Below are 19,077 nucleotides of genomic sequence, written 5' to 3'. Positions count from 1 at the left end.
CTCCTTCCTGCCACAGCAGTGGATTACATAAATTGAACAAACTTCGCTTTAGCATTTATACATTTATTTATGCAATAGTTACTGCATGTCTGCTGTGTGTTCCCCTGCTAGGCATCAGAAATGCAGAGATAGACAAAACATGTCAAGGGCAGTTGATTTAGGGAGGGGTCATAGACATAATTGTTGCAGAGTATCTATGTATATATTTTTTTACCAGCTTTATTGAGATATAATTCATACACTATACAATTCATCCATTAAACTATATGATTCATTGTTTTTTTAGTATATTCACAAGGTTATACAACCATCACCACAATCCAATTTTTATAGATATTTTCTGCTGTTTTTTTTTTTTTAACTTTTTTGATGGTGCCATTTACAGCACAAAAGCTTTTAATTTGATGCTCTGCTTTGTGGTTGTATTTTTTTATAGTTGACATATAATTGATTTACAATTCTGTATTAGTTTCAGGTGGTTGTATTTTTGATGGGAATGGAGAGGAGAATGAGAGGATACATTAGTTTTATAAGAAAATTTTAATGTATTATTTTTATTACTCATATTAAGAGTAAACTTGTGATAATTCAAAATTAAAAGACATTTAGAATGGAATGTTAGTTGTGTAAGGTAGTATTTCTCAGGCTACATTCTACAGACGCTGGATATCTCTGGAAATATTTTCAGGCATCTATAGCAATCCCTTTACTTTGAGAAAGGTACATTAATAAGTTTTGGATACTGTTTGGGAATGGTACATTAATAAATTTGGATACTGCTATGGACCTAAGAGAAGCAGAAGATATTAAGAAGAGGTGGCAAGAATACACAGAAGAACTGTACAAAAAAGATCTTCACGACCCAGATAATCACGATGGTGTGATCACTGACCTAGAGCCAGACATCCTGGAATTTGAAGTCAAGTGGGCCTTAGAAAGCATCACTACGAGCAAAGCTAGTGGAGGTGATGGAATTCCAGTTGAGCTGTTTCAAATCCGGAAAGATGATGCTGTCAAAGTGCTGCGCTCAATATGTCAGCAAATTTGGAAAACTCAGCAGTGGCCGCAGGACTGGAAAAGGTCAGTTTTCATTCCAATCCCAAAGAAAGGCAATGCCAAAGAATGCTCAAACTACTGCACAATTGGCACTCATCTCACATGCTAGTAAAGTAATGCTCAAAATTCTCCAAGCCAGGCTTCAGCAATACGTGAACTGTGAACTTCCTGAGGTTCAAGCTGGTTTAGAAAAGGCAGAAGAACCAGAGATCAAACTGCCAACATCTGCTGGATGATGGAAAAAGCAAGAGAGTTCCAGAAAAACATCTATTTCTGCTTTATTGACTATGCCAAAGCCTTTGACTGTGTGCATCACAATAAACTGTGGAAAATTCTGAAAGAGATGGGAATACCAGACTACCTGACCTGCCTTCTTGAGAAATCTGTACGCAGGTCAGGAAGCAACAGTTAGAACTGGACATGGAACACCAGACTGGTTCCAAATAGGAAAAGGAGTATGTCAAGGCTGTATATTGTCACCTTGTTGATTTAACTTCTATGCAGAATACATCATGAGAAACGCTGGACTGGAAGAAACACAAGCTGGAATCAAGATTGCCGGGAGAAATATCAATAACCTCAGATATGCAGATGACACCACCCTTATGGCAGAAAGTGAAGAGGAACTCAAAAGCCTCTTGCTGAAAGTGAAAGTGGAGAGTGAAAAAGTTGGCTTAAAACTCAACATTCAGAAAACGAAGATCATGGCATCCGGTCCCATCACTTCATGGGAAATAGATGGGGAAACAGTGGAAACAGTGTCAGACTTTATTTTTTGGGCTCCAAAATCACTGCAGATGGTGACTGCAGCCATGAAGTTAAAAGATGCTTACTCCTTGGAAGGAAAGTTATGACCAACCTAGATAGCATATTCAAAAGCAGAGACATTACTTTGCCAACAAAGGTCCGTCTAGTCAAGGCTATGGTTTTTCTTGTGGTCATGTATGGATGTGAGAGTTGGACTGTGAAGAAGGCTGAGCGCCGAAGAATTGATGCTTTTGAACTGTGGTGTTGGAGAAGACTCTTGAGAGTCCCTTGGACTGCAGGGAGAGCGAACCAGTCCATCCTAAAGGAGATCAGTCCTGGGTATTCTTTGGAAGGACTGATGCTAAAGCAGAAACTCCAGTACTTTGGCCACCTCATGCGAAGAGTTGACTCATTGGAAAAGACGCTGATGCTGGGAGGGATTGGGGGCAGGAGGAGAAGGGGACGACAGAGGATGAGATGGCTGGATGGCATCACTGACTCGATGGACGTGAGTCTGAGTGAACTCCGGGAGTTGGTGATGGACAGAGAGGCCTGGCGTGCTGCGATTCATGGAATGACAAAGAGTCGGACACGACTGAGCAACTGAACTGAACTAAACTTATGGATAGAGAGGAAGGAAGATTTAAAGAAAATTTACTTTTTTTAGAAAAAAATTACTCTGTCAGTGCTATAGAAAGAAGTTAAAGGGAGATGAGGCCATAAGCAAGGAGACTGATTAAGGGCCATTAGAATATTTTAAGTGAGTGAGATGGAGAAGGATAAAAATGAAAGACATTGAAGAGGTATCAGCAAAGGACCTGATGACCAATTTAGTCATGAGGAATGAGAAGAACTTGTCTTCTAGCTTGTGTAATAGGTTCAGTGATAATGCTAAGATGAGGATGACCAGGTTGGGAAGGGAAGATAATAGTGTGGGTTTGCAATATATAGTTCTCTGGGTTTCCCTCACCACCTGAACTCTCACCATCTGTATATTTGCTGTAATGGTTTGTAAAATTTTTACTCATAATTTGATTCAAATTGAAACCCCACCATAATGAATCCACTTGATACATGCATTTTTCTATAAAAGGAAAAGATTTTAAGTTGCATATGAATCTAAATGAGAGAACATAGAATACACTGTGGTAATATTTCTGATGCAGTCATATCTTATACTCACATTGTATATTATACATTACTTTTTTTATTATACATTATTGCCATCATCTTGCCCACATTATTTGTGTTTCCTAAGAAAGTAGAATATCCTGTGAAAACCTCAGAGGCCTGGAAAAGATGGCTGTGGATTAGAAAAAAAATTGTCTTTTGCTAATATAATCTGAATTCCTGTCTGTCTTTAAGATTTGTTGTTCAGTTGCTAAGTTGTGTCTGACTCTTTGCAATCCCTTGGACTGCAGCACACCAGGCTCCCCTGTCCTCCACTATCTCCCAGAGTTTGCTCAAATTCATGTCCATTGAGTCAGTGATACTATTGAACCATTTCATCTTCTGCACCCCCCTTCTCCTTTTGCCTTCAGTCTTTCCCAGCATCAGAGTCTTTTCCGATGAGTTGGCTCTTGCATCACATGGCCAAATATTTTTAAGATACTTCATTTTAAACTTATAGTACGTGTTTGTGGTGTAGAAAGAAAACAAAATTCCTATTTGATACTCTGCTATTATTGTGTATTATACACAAACTTATACATGCTACTGAGTTCAGAGTGTTAATAATTAGATAAATGGTGTTTTAAGTGCTTCATTTTATGCAGACATTTTTGGTGGGTTAAGAGCCTTTTTGTAATATTTGGGGAAAATGGTTGGGGTTTTTAGATGGATTGGGAAAACTATTTTTCCCATCTAAAGTAATGGAATATAGAAAGTTAGCCATTCAACATGTTTTATGGGCAAATTAGATTACAGTCAGAGGGATGCCTGCTTCCCAAGTGGCTCATTGGGAAAGAATCTGCCTGCAATGCAGGAGATGCTGGTTCAATCCCTGATTGGGAAGATCCCCTAGAGAAGGACATGGCAACCCATTCCAATATTCTTGCCTGGGAAATCCCATGGACAGTGGACCCTGGCAGGCTACAGTCCATGGGGTTGCAAGAGAGTCAGACACTACATAGCAACTAAACAACCACCACAAAGAGGAATGCCTACATTAAGTTTGGTCATTATGATCTTTGGAATATGCAGGTAGCGTAGTGCTTTCAAATGTGGCTGTACATCAGATTCACCTTTTTAAAATAGACTGATTCCACAGATCCTGTCTGCAAAGATTTTGACAGTTTTACTGAGGTGAGGCCCAGGTATCAGTATATATTAAAAATCCTCCAGGTCTTTTAAATGCATACATGGTTAAAAGTCACTAAAGTAAGGATATCCAGTGGCGGTTTAGTTGCTAAGTTGTATTCGACTCTTGCCACCCCATAGACTGTAGCCCGCAAGGCTCCTCTGTCCATAGGATTTTCCAGGCAAGAATGTTGGAGTAGGTTGCCATTCCCTTCTCCAGGGAATCTTTAAAACCCAGGGATCAAACCCGGGTCTTCAGCACTGCAGGCAGATTCTTTATCTATTGAGCTCTCAGGGAAACCCCCTCAAGGATATCCAGTAGGTAGTTGTAAATGTTGGCCTGACCCAGGAAGTAGGTCTGGGTTGGAAGAAAAGATTGGCTGATGATCATCAAGTAGATAATACAATTAAAGCCCACATTATGTATAAGTGGAGCATAAGACTCAGCTTGTAAAATGCGGTCCATTTTAGAAGAATGATGAGATGACCGACCCAGTTGAGAGTGCAGCTAGCCATTGCTGCTGCTGCCGCTGCTAAGTCACTTCAGTTGTGTCCGACTTTGTGCAACCCCATAGATGGCAGCCCACCAGGCTCCGCCGTCCTTGGGATTCTCCAGGCAAGAACACTGGAGTGGGTTGCCATCTCCTTCTCCAATGCATGAAAGTGAAAAGTGAAAGTGAAGTCGTTCAGTTGTTTCTGACTCTTCGTGACCCCGTGGACTGCAGACTACCACGCTCCTCCATCCATGGGATTTTCCAGGCAAGAGTACTAGAGTGGGGTGCCATTGCCTTCTCCACAGCTAGCCATTAGGGAGCTCTAAAGTGCAACTCAGATCCATTTATGTCTCCATGAGAAGATGCTCAACATTGCTATCACCCAGGAAATGGTAAACAAAACCACAATGAGATATCACCTCACACCTGTCAGAATGGCTATTATCAAAAAGATAGTAACAAGTGTTGATAAGGATGTGAAGGAAAAAAAATCCTCTTGCACTGTTGGTAGGAATGTAAATTGGTACAGCCACTACAGAAAACAGTTTGGAGTTTCCTCAAAAATGAAACAGAACTACCATACAATCCAGCAATTCCACTTCTGGGTATTTGAATGAAGAAAATAAGACACTAATTTAAAAAGATATATAGACCCCTGTGTTTATTACAGCATTATTTGCAATATCCAGGATATGGAAGCAACCTAAGTGTCCATTGATAGGTGAATGGATAAGTGTGATACATTTACATACAAACATACAGTGGAGTATTAACCATAAAACAGAATGAAGTCTTGCCATTTGTGACAACATGGTTGGACCTAGAGGGTATTATGCTAAGTGAAATGTCAGACAGAGGAAGACAAATACTGTATGATTTCACCCGTATGTGGAACTTTAACAAACCAAATGAATAAACAAACATAAAGACAGACTCATAGATAAAGAAAACAAAACTGGTAGTTGCCAGAGGGCAGGGGATTGGTGGATGAATAAAACAGGTAAGGGAGATTAAGAGGTATAAACTTCCAGTTATAAAATAAATGAGTTATACAATGTGCAGCATAGAGAATATAGTCAATAATATTGGAGTAACTTGGTATGTTGACAGACTTATCATGGTGATGATTTTGTAATACATAATATTATTGAGTCACTATGTTATACACCTGAAACTAATATAATAAGTCAGTTATATCTCAATTGTAAAAACTATAGTTTCAAGACAAAACTAGAAAAAAACAACGCCCCCCCCCCCCCAGCCCCCGGCCCCATGTATTTATATCTTGACTGTGGTTTGGTGCCACATAGTGGCAGTCACTGCTCAAGCCTGAATATGAGTAGGGCTGGTTCTCTGAATTGGAGTTGCCTGACATTTTCCTGCCTGGTCTTGCCCTCATCATGTCTCCTCCACAACTATTCCCCAAGATAAAAACTTCAACATATAGTACTAGAATAAACAAGCCCACCAAGAAGAGTTAAATCTTTGTAATTTTTCCCTATTCCAGGTAGTCCAAGACTGAGACTATTAAATACTGTATATATGAGTTCCTTTAGCTTCTCCTCCCCAACCCTGGCCCCCATACCTCTTCTAAGTGGTTAAAAGTGTTCATTTAAACTACAATTAGGCTAATTGGTTCCAGTTTGGTTTCCCTCACTGTGTTAGATTCCCTGCGCGGCACCCTCCCACAACATACAAACAGTGTCTAGATATTGTGATATTAAATAATTATTGGTAATTTTGTTCTTTATAAAAAGCATCCATCTTTTATACAGTCAGAAATACTCATGGATGAGATGGAATGTACATGGAGTTGTTTCAGAGGGGGCAAACGTGTGGCGAATAATTGATAGTTGAAGCTAAATGATTGATTTATTGCACTGTTTCTCTATACTTGTGTGTATGTTTGAAATTTTATATAATGAAAAGTTCTAAAAATATGTGCACTGCCTGTATTATTCTCAGACTGTTTCATGGAAAAAGAATTGCTTTGCATTGAATTGTTTTTAGTGAATATTTAATAGCTTTTGATTGGTTGCAAGAAGTCAAGTGAAGTTAATATGAAATATGTGTCCAGACTATATCTCATACACTTTTTAGAAAATGTTTGTTTTTTATCCTTATAAAACCCTTAGGGTAAGCTACATACATTATACTAATAATTGCATTTATTATTTTTATTATTATTTTGGGCTGTACCAAGTGGCTTGTGGGATTGACCCCAGGTTCTCTGCAGTGAAAGTGTGGAGTCCTAACTACTAGACTGCCAGGGAATTCCCTACATTTATTATTTCCATTATTAATATAGTATCACTAATGATATGTAGATTATCTAGTTATAAGTAACAAGAACAGTTTCATCAATGCTTTTTTTGTGTGTGGCTCTCTGTGTGGCATGTGAGATCGTAGTTCTCCAACCAAGGATCGAACCCATGCCCCCTGCAGTATAAGTGCCTAGTCATAACCACTGGATTGCCTGGAAAGTCCTCATCAAAGCTTGTAGCTGGGCAGTAAATATCTCCATCCTTATTTTTCACATTTCTTGAAATTAAACAAAAAGTGGTATTCAAGTGTGGGGTATGACTCAGGTTGCAGACCACCTTTTGAGCCAAGTTGAAACCATAGTCAGAGAGTCTTTTCTTATGCTGTGCCTTACAGCAGGATAGAAAGGGATTTAACAACTGTTTACTTTTGCTACTAGTGGTTTCCTTCATACCCTTCCTTCCCTGTCCACCTCCTAGAAGGTATGGAATGATTATGCCTTCATAACTGAAAATTGATTTTTTTTTCCCGGTGCCATTCTTTTCTTAGGGGAAAAGCCATATGTTTGTACAGTCCCTGGGTGTGACAAAAGGTTTACAGAATATTCCAGTTTGTACAAACATCATGTTGTTCACACTCACTCCAAACCATACAACTGTAATCACTGTGGGAAGACATACAAGCAGATCTCCACACTGGCCATGCACAAACGAACAGCGCACAACGACACTGAGCCCATCGAGGAGGAGCAGGAAGCCTTCTTTGAGCCTCCCCCAGGTAAGGGTTTTTCCCAGTACTTTATTTTTATGTCCAGTATTTTATTGTTTGAAAATCAATAGTTACGAGCATAATGTATGATTGAAAGCATTATCTCTAACCATAAAGTTTCATTCAAATAGTCGCACAAAAATACCGTTTACAACTGCAATAATTGCTATCAAAGTAAGGTACTTAATGCTCTGAGATGTATAAGAGGGGAAATTAATCTAGTCTCAAAGGTCAGAGACAACTCCCCTGAAGAAGTGATTTTTGGAGAGAGCATGGGTTCACTCGGTGTACGGGCAGGGATGTACAAGGGTTGGGGGGTAGGGTGGTAAACAGGGAGCAGAGGCAGGAGAATGTTCCAAATGGAGGGACTGGCACATGCAAAAAGCCCTGAGGTTGGAGAGAGCCAAGTAAATTGGAGAGACTGAATGAAGCCTGGCCAGCATGGCATTTCTGCCTGGGAGGGTGATATGACATGAGGCTGCACAGCAGGGTAGGGGTAGCTAGACTATTTGGGTGTATTAGAATGTTGGTCTTAATCAAGAGTGGTGAAGCATTCCTAAATAACTCTTAGTTGATTCATGTCTATTCAGTAGTGTTGTGGGAGACAAAAGCATTCATTTCAGTAAGGATAAACTCTTGAGAAAAACAGAATTAGATTCCATGATTTCAGTTAAATAACACAGCATAGTTAAATAGATTAAAATGAAATAGGTTTTTCTGAAACAGAACAAAACATATATATTGTCCTGTTTCATTGAGTAGTTCCTAAATGAAGTAAGTTTGAAAATTAAAACATTCTTACCCAATCTTACAACTAATATTAAAGGATTGAAAAACATACAGGTAGGGAAAAAAATGGAGAATAAGGAAAAGAACAGATCATTCACTATCTACTCAAATAATTCCGTGTAATTCTAATTTATCTTTTCAGATATTAGTCGTGTGATAGTAAGAAAATACAGAGAAGGAAATGGCAATCGATTCCAGTATTCTTGCCTAGAGGATCCCGTGGACAGAGGAGCCTGGTGGGCTGCTGTCCATAGGGTCACACAGAGTCAGACACGACTGAAGTGACTTAGCATGCATGCATGCATGCATTGGAGAAGGAAATGGCGACCCACTCCCATATTCTTGCCTGGAGAATCCCAGGGACAGAGAAGCCTGGTGGGCTGCTGTCTATGGGGTTGCACAGAGTTGGACATGACTGAAGCGACTTAGCAGCAGCAGCAGCAGTAAAAAAATAACATTTCCTTCACTCTTTTTAGAATATTTCGTCCATATCACAAGGTTTGCAGGATCTTAGTTCCCTGACCAGGGATTGAACCCAGGCTCCATCAGTGAAAGCACCAAGTGCTAGCCACTGGACTACCAGGAACTTCCCAACAATTCCTTTCCTCTCAAATGCTATGCTGTTTTCTAGCCATAGCACTGTAAGTGTGCTTGGTTAGATGTTAACAATTGCTGCTAAATCCTTGCAATTATAAAGTAGACTTTAATGATGTCAAACTTGGGTTTAAGACTGTTCCCTTTTTAATCTTCCTCAATCTCTTCCTTAAATGTTAACATTTCAGATTGTCAGAATTTCTTGTGTTCTAGAAGATAACCTATGATATACATGTTATTAAAAAAAGTTAAACTAAGATTGTTTTTCCGAGAATAAGAATGGGTTTGTGTTCCTTTTCTCCCATGTGATGCCCTACGTTTTGAACCCCGTTGGAGTAATGGTATAATAATAATAAATGGCCGTGCGTGCATGCTAAGTCATATCAGTTGTATCTAACTCTTTGTGACCCTATGGACTGTAGCCTGCAGGAATCCTCTGTCCATGGGATTCTTCAGGCAGAAATACTGGAGTGGGTTGCCATGCCCTTCTCTGGGGGATTCTCCTGACCCAGGGATTGAACCTGCATCTCTTATGTCTTCTGCACTGGCAGGCGGGTTCTTTACCACTAGCGCCACCTCAGAAGCTCATCTGCCTGTGTCTTGTGTGTGTGCTCAGTCGTGTCCAACTCTTTGTGACCCTTTGGACTCTGACCACTAGGCTCCTCTGTCCGTGGGATTTTGCAGGCAAGAATACTGGAGTGAGTTCCCATTTCCTCCTCCAGGCAATCTTCCCGACCCAGGGATCAAATCCACATCTCCTGCACTGGCAGGTGGATTCTTTACCACTGAACCACCTTGGAAGCCATGGAACAGAACAAAAAGAAATGAAATGATGAGTGTCATAGGGATTACACCATGATGACCATAGCTGTATGAGTGCAGGCATCAACCATAACTTTGAGAAGTACTCTTAAATTAGCATATAAAATCCTTTGAATTAAAAAAAGAAAATTACCCTTTTTCTGGCCTCATGAGATGTGGAAAGCAGTAGAAGAGAGGGATAAGGCATCTTACTGGTTGCCAAGTATGGAAGTAATGGACAGTGGAAATTTCTGTTTACTTGCTGATTTTTTGTGAAATAAAAAAGTGGGTGGGAGTTCCTGTTCAGTCACTTATGAAATTATTAACCTTTCCCCAGATAATACTGTCTTTACACAGTGATATCATTGTGTACTGATGACTTGCAATAAGTCACTCTTGTTAAAGAGTAAGTAACTTAGTGTTAGTACATTGTGTTTACACACCATTCTGGTTTTGGGGTTAATATTTATGAAGATTGTCTTATCATTTTTAACAGCTTCTTAAGTGACTGCAAGAACTTAGCACATATTTGCCATGTTAGAAGGGTTACTTGCTAGTTAGTCTCCCTGTGCAGTTCCCCCACTCCTCACCGCAACACACATGCACAGTGTTATATAATTATGCCAACTAAGGGAGTAAGCAAGGTCTCTCAAAATTAGAACAGTTACTCTTTATGTGGAAAAGTTTAGTTCAGTCTGCTTGGATTTGGTTTGGCTTTGCAAAAGAGCAGGTGGAGAGATCGGCAGGAGGTGTTAGAAATCATTTTCATGGTTTAGAATTCAGTACAGTCTTTTGGACTCTGTGGGAGAGGGAGCTGGGGGATGATTTGGTAGAATGGCATTAAAACATGTATAATATCATATAAGAAACGAATTGCCAGTCCAGGTTCAATGCAGGATACAGGAAGCTTGGGGCTGGTGCACTGGGATGACCCAGAGGGATGGTATGGGGAGGGAGGTGGGAGGGGGGTTCAGGATGGGGAGCATGTGTACACCCATGGCGGATGCATGTTGATGTAGGGCAAAACCAATACAATATTGTAAAGTAAAAAAAAAAAAAAAAGAATTCAGTACATATGCCCTTTCATTTTTGTCAGTTTCTCCATAATATTTAAAATATTCTGTTTTCTAAAGAGCTTGGTAGGTTGATCAAATAAATGATTCATTTGTTTTAAACAGGTCAAGGTGAAGATGTCCTTAAAGGGTCCCAGATCACATATGTTACAGGTGTAGAAGGGGATGACGTTGTATCTACCCAAGTAGCCACAGTAACCCAGTCTGGGTTGAGTCAACAGGTTACACTCATATCCCAGGACGGGACTCAGCATGTAAGTACCCACCAAAAGCCAGACACATTAAATAAATATTTCTCTGAGCCTGGGCTCGAAAGGCAGGTTGGGTCCCAGTTGAAGAAAGCCTTGAATTGGAGCACAAAGTTTGGAGTTCAGCTTGTGAGCAGTGCTAGATCTCCTGAAGGAAGAGACTCTTTCTTGCTGAAAGAGACTACATGCAAGGAGGTCCATAAAGAGAGAAGGTTTGTCACTCTGTAGAATTCACGTGGTGGAATGGGTATCTTTCAAAGGTAAGGTGATGAAGGTCAGGAACACAGTGAAAAGTAATGGGTCTGTGTGAAACTTGGAAGAGATAGATTGGGTGGCTAATTAGGTCCAGGAGATAAGATTGAGAAATCAGCAGAAGTTTGGCAGAGGTGATGAGGACATCATTAAAAGATCTGGGCAAGTCAGTGATGGGGAAACCTGTAAAATTTCCAGGGTGTGACTTTCTCCCTACTTGGAATCATGCGAGTTCATTTAACTAGCTTCAAAATTAATAGGAAGCTGTCTTGATTTCCCCAGGAAAAGCAATATAAGAGTTGTTGTTTGACAGTCAAACTTGTCATTGTTTTCTAGATGCCACTGTCCTAAAATAATTCAGACTTGATTTCATTTTTAAGCCCTTGCTAAGGTTGTCTTAATACCCGCGGAAATAGATGCATGGGTTTCTTTATCCCCCAATACTGCTTCTTCCATGGAGAACTGTCTTTTTACCCATCTCTTTTAGAACTTTACCTCCCATGATTAATCTGCCCTTTGAATAAATAACTCTTAATGTGCTGCACTCAATATGCCAGCAAATTTGGGAAATTCAGCAGTGGCCACAGGACTGGAAAAGGTCAGTTTTCATTCCAATCCCTAAGAAAGGCAATGCCAAAGAATGCTCAAACTACTGCACAATTGCACTCATCTCACATGCTTGTAAAGTAATGCTCAAAATTCTCCAAGCCAGGCTTCAGTAATACGTGAACCGTGAACTTCCTGAGGTTCAAGCTGGTTTAGAAAAGGCAGAGGAACCAGAGATCAAATTGCCAACATACGCTCGATCATGGAAAAAGCAAGAGAGTTCCAGAAAAACATCTATTTCTGCTTTATTGACTATGCCAAAGCCTTTGACTGTGTGCATCACAATAAACTGTGGAAAATTCTGAAAGAGATGGGAATACCAGACCACCTGACCTGCCTTCTTGAGAAATCTGTACGCAGGTCAGGAAGCAACAGTTAGAACTGGACATGGAACACCAGACTGGTTCCAAATAGGAAAAGGAGTACGTCAAGGCTGTATATTGTCACCCTGTTGATTTAACTTATATGCAGAGTACATCATGAGAAACGCTGGACTGGAAGAAACACAAGCTGGAATCAAGATTGCCGGGAGAAATATCAATAACCTCAGATATGCAGATGATACCACCCTTATGGCAGAAAGTGAAGAGGAACTCAAAAGCCTCTTGCTGAAAGTGAAAGTGGAGAGTGAAAAAGTTGGCTTAAAGCTCAACATTCAGAAAACGAAGATCATGGCATCCGGTCCCATCACTTCATGGGAAATAGATGGGGAAACAGTGGAAACAGTGTCAGACTTAATTTTTTGGGCTCCAAAATCACTGCAGATGGTGACTGCAGCCATGAAATTAAAAGACGCTTACTCCTTGGAAGGAAAGTTATGACCAACCAACCTAGATAGCGTATTCAAAAGCAGAGACATTACTTTGCCAACAAAGGTCCGTTTAGTCAAGGCTATGGTTTTTCCTGTGGTCATGTATGGATGTGAGAGTTGGACTGTGAAGAAGGCTGAGTGCCGAAGAATTGATGCTTTTGAACTGTGGTGTTGGAGAAGACTCTTGAGAGTCCCTTGGACTGCAAGGAGATCAGCCCTGGGATTTCTTTGGAAGGAATGATGCTAAAGCAGAAACTCCAGTACTTTGGCCACCTCATGCTAAGAGTTGACTCATTGGAGAAGACTCTGATGCTGGGAGGGATTGGGGGCAGGAGGAGAAGGGGACGACAGAGGATGAGATGGCTGGATAGCATCACTGACTCGATGGACGTGAGTCTGAGTGAACTCCAGGAGTTGGTGATGGACAGGGAGGCCTGGCGGACACGACTGAGCGACTGAACTGAACTGAACTGAACTGAATGTGCCAGTGTTAGCTAGAAGCAGAATATATTCAGGATAGAAACATACAGAGCACTTGGACCATCCCATTTATCCCTCTCCTCCTCACTTCTGTCATCACTAATTCCACATAGTACTCTTTGTCCACTGAGTGGCATATAAGATTAAACAAATTTACTAACAGTTTTATTCTGGACAGATAGGGCGTCACTGGGGATTTGAGCAGGGAGCATAATGAAATTTGTTTTTTACCAAGGTGACAAGGTGCAAGATGATTAGGGAGGGGTTAAATATCTAGAAAGAAGTTGTATTATTGGCAAAAATTAGATGAAAGAAAAATAGAAATCTAAATTGTCAGTAGAGATGGAGAGGAGGAAAACGTATTTAAGAAACACTCAGTTTTTCTGATGATCTCTTTCTAAAAAGAGTTTATTCCATTATAAAATGGTTATTTGCTCCCAGAGTAGACTTAAACAAGACTTGTATGTATACATGCTCAGTTGTGTCTGATTCTTTGCAACCCCATGGACTGCAGCCTGCCAGGCTCCTCTGTCCATGGAATTTTCCAGGCAAGAATACTGGAGTGGGTTGCCATTTCCTTCTCCAGAGGTTCTTCCTGACCCAGGGATCAAACCTGCATCTCCTGCACTGGCAGGCGGATTCTTAACCACCGAGCCACCTGGGAAGCCATAGGAGGCTTAGGCTCAGTCCTTAATAAAATTGACCAGATAAAGCAAGAAACATTGCCTGATTGTAAAATGCATTGTGTTGCAGGTCAACATATCTCAAGCCGACATGCAGGCCATTGGCAACACCATTACAATGGTAACACAGGACGGAACGCCCATCACAGTACCTGCTCATGATGCAGTCATTTCTTCAGCAGGAGCACATTCTGTTGCTATGGTTACTGCCGAGGGTACAGAAGGGCAGCAGGTAATTGCTTTTTTCTTGTATACCAATTGGTACAAATATCAGTATCAAAATTGTTAGTCATAGATGTATGGTGTGGTATCGTGCATGCTAAATCACTTCAGTTGTGTGTGCCTCTTTGTGACGCTGTTGACTGTCACCCGCCAAGCTCCTCTGTCCATGGGATTCTCCAGGCAAGAATACTGCAGTGGGTTGCCACGCCCTCCTCCAGGGCTCAAACCCATGTCTCTTACGTGTTCCACATTGGCAGATGGTTCTTTACCACTCGCGCTCCCTGGGAAGTCCAGTGGTTAAGCACATAAACTTCAGATTGAATCTCAGTTTTAAAGCTTCTTAGCTACACAGCCCTCTGAGTCTCAGTTTTTTTTTCATATGTAAAATAGGATTGATTTTTGCATATACCCCATAACAGCCCCTGGGATCACAAGAGTTAGATACAACTGAGCGACTGAGCACACACACACACAAATAGTCATCTCCCCCCGCCCTTTATACGGTAGTAAGCACAGTAGTGTTTCTCATCTCCTTGTTTTTTTTAATCTTAATAGTACATCTAGAACATCTTTCTGTGTCTTTATATAGAGAGTTTTCCTGTTCTTTTTTTTTTTTTTTGATAATCTGGTGGCGCCGCACGGTTTGCAGGATCTTAGTTCCCAGCCGGGCACTGAACCTGGGCGCTGGAAGTGAAAGTGAAGAGTCCTAACCCCTGGATTGCCAGGGAATTCTCTCTCATTCTTGTTCTAAGCTATATCATATTCCACTGTATGGACATGCCGTAATTTATTTAAAGTCTTTTGCTGTTTCAGACAACACATAATCTTGTGCACATGGGATTTTTTATGTGTGTGAATATATCTGCTACTAGATAAATCCCTAGAGTGAAACTGCTGGCTGAAAAGACATACACATTTGTAACTGTGATAAGCATTGCCAAACTTCGTTTCTAGGGTTGTACACATCTACATTCTTATCTGTAGCCTTTGAGAGTGCCTCCTCCCCTTTTGATGGTCAGCACAGTGGTACCAAATCTTATGTATCTCTTTGTACTTTTATTTTTCATTCATCTTAAATGATTTTGGTTAATACATTTAAAAACTGTTCTTATAGGGTCTTCCCTGGTGTTCCAGTGGCTAGTACTCTGTGCTGCCAATGCAGAGGGCACCTGGCTGGGGAACTAGATCCCACATGCTGAAACTTAAAGATTCTGACTGCCATAACTGGAAAAAAAAAAAAAAAAGATCCTGCATGCTGCAACTAAGACCCAGCACAGCCAAATAAATCAATAAATAAAATTGAAGACATTACAACAACACACGCACACAAAAATTGTTGCTGTGCTATGCTGAAGACAATGCTAAGTTTCACTTCAGCTACTGTACCCTGTTCAATGCAAGGGTCTGTCAAAATTCATAGCTATTATTCTTCCTAAATTCATTTGTAGATTGAGTACTATCACAATCAAAATTTCAGAAGGCATTTTTTAAGATACACATAACCCAATTCCAATATTTATATGAAAATACAAAGGACCTAAAAAGAACATGCAAAGTCCTGAAAAAAAGAACAAAGTTAAAAGTCTTCTGGACCTTGAAATACAGGAATCAGAATCAAAAAGCTTCTAAAAGTAAATGTTTTTGTAACCTTAGGATAAAAATTTCATAGACAGGATACAAAATGCACTAACAATAAAATTTTTTCTTTTTGGATAAATTGGACTTTTTCAAAACTACTTCTGCTTACCAAAGACAGTGATAAACAGGGTGCCTGATGAACTGTGGACAGAGGTTCGTGACATTGTACAGGGGACAGGAATCAAGACCATTCCCAAGAAAAAGAAATGCAAAAAAGCAAAATGGTGGTCTGAGGAGGCCTTACAAATAACTGTGAAAAGAAGAGAAGTGAAAAGCAAAGGAGAAAAGGAAAGATATACCCATTTGAATGCAGAGTTCCAAAGAATAGCAAGGAGAGATAAGAAAGCCTTCCTCAGCGATCAATGCACAGAAATAGAGGAAAACAACAGAATGGGAAAGACTACTGAGCTCTTCAAGAAAATTAGAGATACCAAGGGAACATTTCATGCAAACATGGGCTCAGTAAAGGACAGAAATGGTATGGACCTAACAGAAGCAGAAGATAGTAAGAAGAGGTGGCAAGGATACACAGAACTGTATAAAAAAGATCTTCACGACCCAGATAATCACGATGGTGTGATCACTCACACTCACCTAGAGCCAGACATCCTGGAATGTGAAGTCAAGTGGGCCTTAGGAAGCATCACTACGAACAAAGCTAGTGGAGACGATAGAATTCCAGTTGAGCTGTTTCAAATCCTAAAAGATGATGCTATGAAATGCTGCACTCAATATGCCAGCAAATTTGGAAAACTCAGCAGTGGCCACAGGACTGGAAAAGGTCAGTTTTCATTCCAGTCCCAAAGGCAATGCCAAAAAATGCTCAAACTACCGCACAATTGGACTCATCTCACAAGCTAGTAAAGTAATTCTCAAAATTCTCCAAGCCAGGCTTCAGCAATACATGAACCATGAACTTCCAGATGTTCAAGCTGGTTTTAGAAAAGGCAGAGGAACCAGAGATCAAATTGCCAACATACGCTGGATCATCGAAAAAGCAAGAGAGTTTCCAAAAAACATCTATTTCTGCTTTGTTGACTATGCCAAAGCCTTTGACTGTGGATCACAATAAACTGTGGAAAATTCTGAAAGAGATGGGAATACCAGACCACTTGACCTGCATCTTGATAAACCTGTATGCAGGTCAGGAAGCAACAGTTAGAACTGGAAATGGAACAACAGACTGGTTCCAAATAGGAAAAGGAGTACATCAAGGCTATATTGTCACCCTGCTTATTTAACTTCTATGCAGAGTACATCATGAGAAATGCTGGACTGGAAGAAGCACAAGCTGGAATCACGATTGCCGAAATATCAATAACCTCAGATATGCAGATGACACCACCCTTATGGCAGAATGATGTTGAATACCTTTCCATGTGCTAAATGACCTTTAGGAAAATACAAATCAAAATCACAGTGAGACCCCACTTTACCCCCATTAGAATGACTCTTATCCAAAAACAGAAGATAACAAATTTGGGGACAATATAAAGAAATTGGAAATCTTGTGCATTGCTCATGGGAATGTAGCTGCTGTGGAAATCAATATAGCAGTTCTTTTAAAAGTTGAACATAGATAGATTTACATATGATCCTGTAATTCCACTTAAAGGTATGTACCCAAAAGAATTTGAAAATAGAGACTCAAACTAAAAATTAACTATAATCCCTTGAGGTTAAAATAACTAGTCTCAACATTTAGGACTGTTCATCTTGTTTTCTGTGTATATGTGTGTATGAACAAAGTTGAGGATAATAATACAATTTTGTATGCTTGTCATCCACTTAACACTATATCCTGAGCACTTTCTCATATCAATTAAATGTTCTTTTGAAAGAATTTTTAATATTTATAAAACAATTGATCAAATGGATATACTATAGGGCTTTCCCGGTAGCTCAACGGTAAAGAATCTGCCTGCAATGCAAGATATACCATCATGTATTAATGCATTCCACATACGCAGATTGTTCTGCAAGTCTCTGATTATTTTCATGGGAAACAAATTCTAGTCATGGAATTATTAGATTAATGGCTTTATTGACTATGCCAAAGCCTTTGACTGTGTGCATCACAATAAACTGTGGAAAATTCTGAAAGAGATGGAAGTACCAGACCACCTGACCTGCCTCTTGAGAAACCTATATGCAGGTCAGGAAGCAACAGTTAGAACTGGACATGGAACAACAGACTGGTTCCAAATAGGAAAAGGAGTACGTCAAGGCTGTATATTGTCACCCTGCTTATTTAACTTCTATGCAGAGTACATCATGAGAAACACTGGGCTGGAAGAAGCACAAACTGGAATCAAGATTGCCGGGAGAAATATCAATAACCTCAGATATGCAGATGACACCACCCTTATGGCAGAAAGTGAAGAGGAACTAAAAAGCCTCTTGATGAGTGAAAGAGGAGAGTGAAAAAGTTGGCTTTAAGCTCAACATTCAGAAAACTAAGATCATGGCATCTGGTCCCATCACTTCATGGGAAATAGATGGGGAAACAGTGGAAACAGTGTCAGACTTTATTTTTGGGGGCTCCAAAATTACTGCAGATAGTGATTGCAGCCATGAATTTAAAAGATGCTTACTCCTTGGAAGGAAAGTTATGACCAACCTAGATAGCATATTCAAAAGCAGAGATATTACTTTGCCAACAAAGGTCCGTCTAGTCAAGGCTATGGTTTTTCCAGTGGTCATGTATGGATGTGAGAGTTGGACTGTGAAGAAAGCTGAGCACTGAAGAATTGATGCTTTTGAACTATGGTGTTGGAGAAGACTCTTGAGAGTCCCTTGGACTGCAGGGAGAGCCAACCAGTCCATCCTAAAGGAGATCAGTCCTGGGTATTCTTTGGAAGGACTGATGCTAAAGCAGAAACTCCAATACTTTGGCCACCTCATGCGAAGAGTTGACTCATTGGAAAAGACGCTGATGCTGGGAGGGATTGGGGGCAGGAGGAGAAGGGGACGACAGAGGATGAGATGGCTGGATGGCATCACTGACTCGATGGACATGGGTTTGCGTGAACTCCGGGAGTTGGTGATGGACAGGGAGGCCTGGCGTGCTGCGAGTCATGGGGTCGCAAAGAGTCAGACAAGACTGAGCGACTGAACTGAACTGAACTGATGAACTATTTTAACCTTCTTCTAAAAAGAATATTGCTAAATTCCTTTCTGGAGAGTTTTAATAATTATGCCATGGATCTAAAAGTATTCTTATTTCACTGTACTCTTGATAGCACTGAGGATTTT

General features: G+C 40.3%; 1 protein-coding gene across 6 annotated transcripts in view; it reads left to right on the top strand.

Moving 5' to 3' along the window:
* The window catches only part of ZNF143 (zinc finger protein 143), a 67,058-nt gene that overhangs the window by 38,369 nt on the left and 9,612 nt on the right, over window positions 1-19,077 (top strand). For all 6 annotated transcript variants that reach the window (XM_024975327.2, XM_024975326.2, XM_024975328.2 and 3 more), the window contains 3 exon segments: window positions 7,407-7,634; window positions 10,988-11,136; window positions 14,033-14,194. In XM_024975327.2, the coding sequence (XP_024831095.2) occupies window positions 7,407-7,634; window positions 10,988-11,136; window positions 14,033-14,194 (539 nt within the window).

This window comes from Bos taurus, chromosome 15 (genome assembly GCF_002263795.3).
Source record: "Bos taurus isolate L1 Dominette 01449 registration number 42190680 breed Hereford chromosome 15, ARS-UCD2.0, whole genome shotgun sequence".
Classification (NCBI taxonomy): Eukaryota; Metazoa; Chordata; class Mammalia; order Artiodactyla; family Bovidae; genus Bos; species Bos taurus.
The sequence above is the reverse complement of the archived record's forward strand: the minus strand, read 5'-3'. Positions and strand labels throughout refer to the sequence as shown.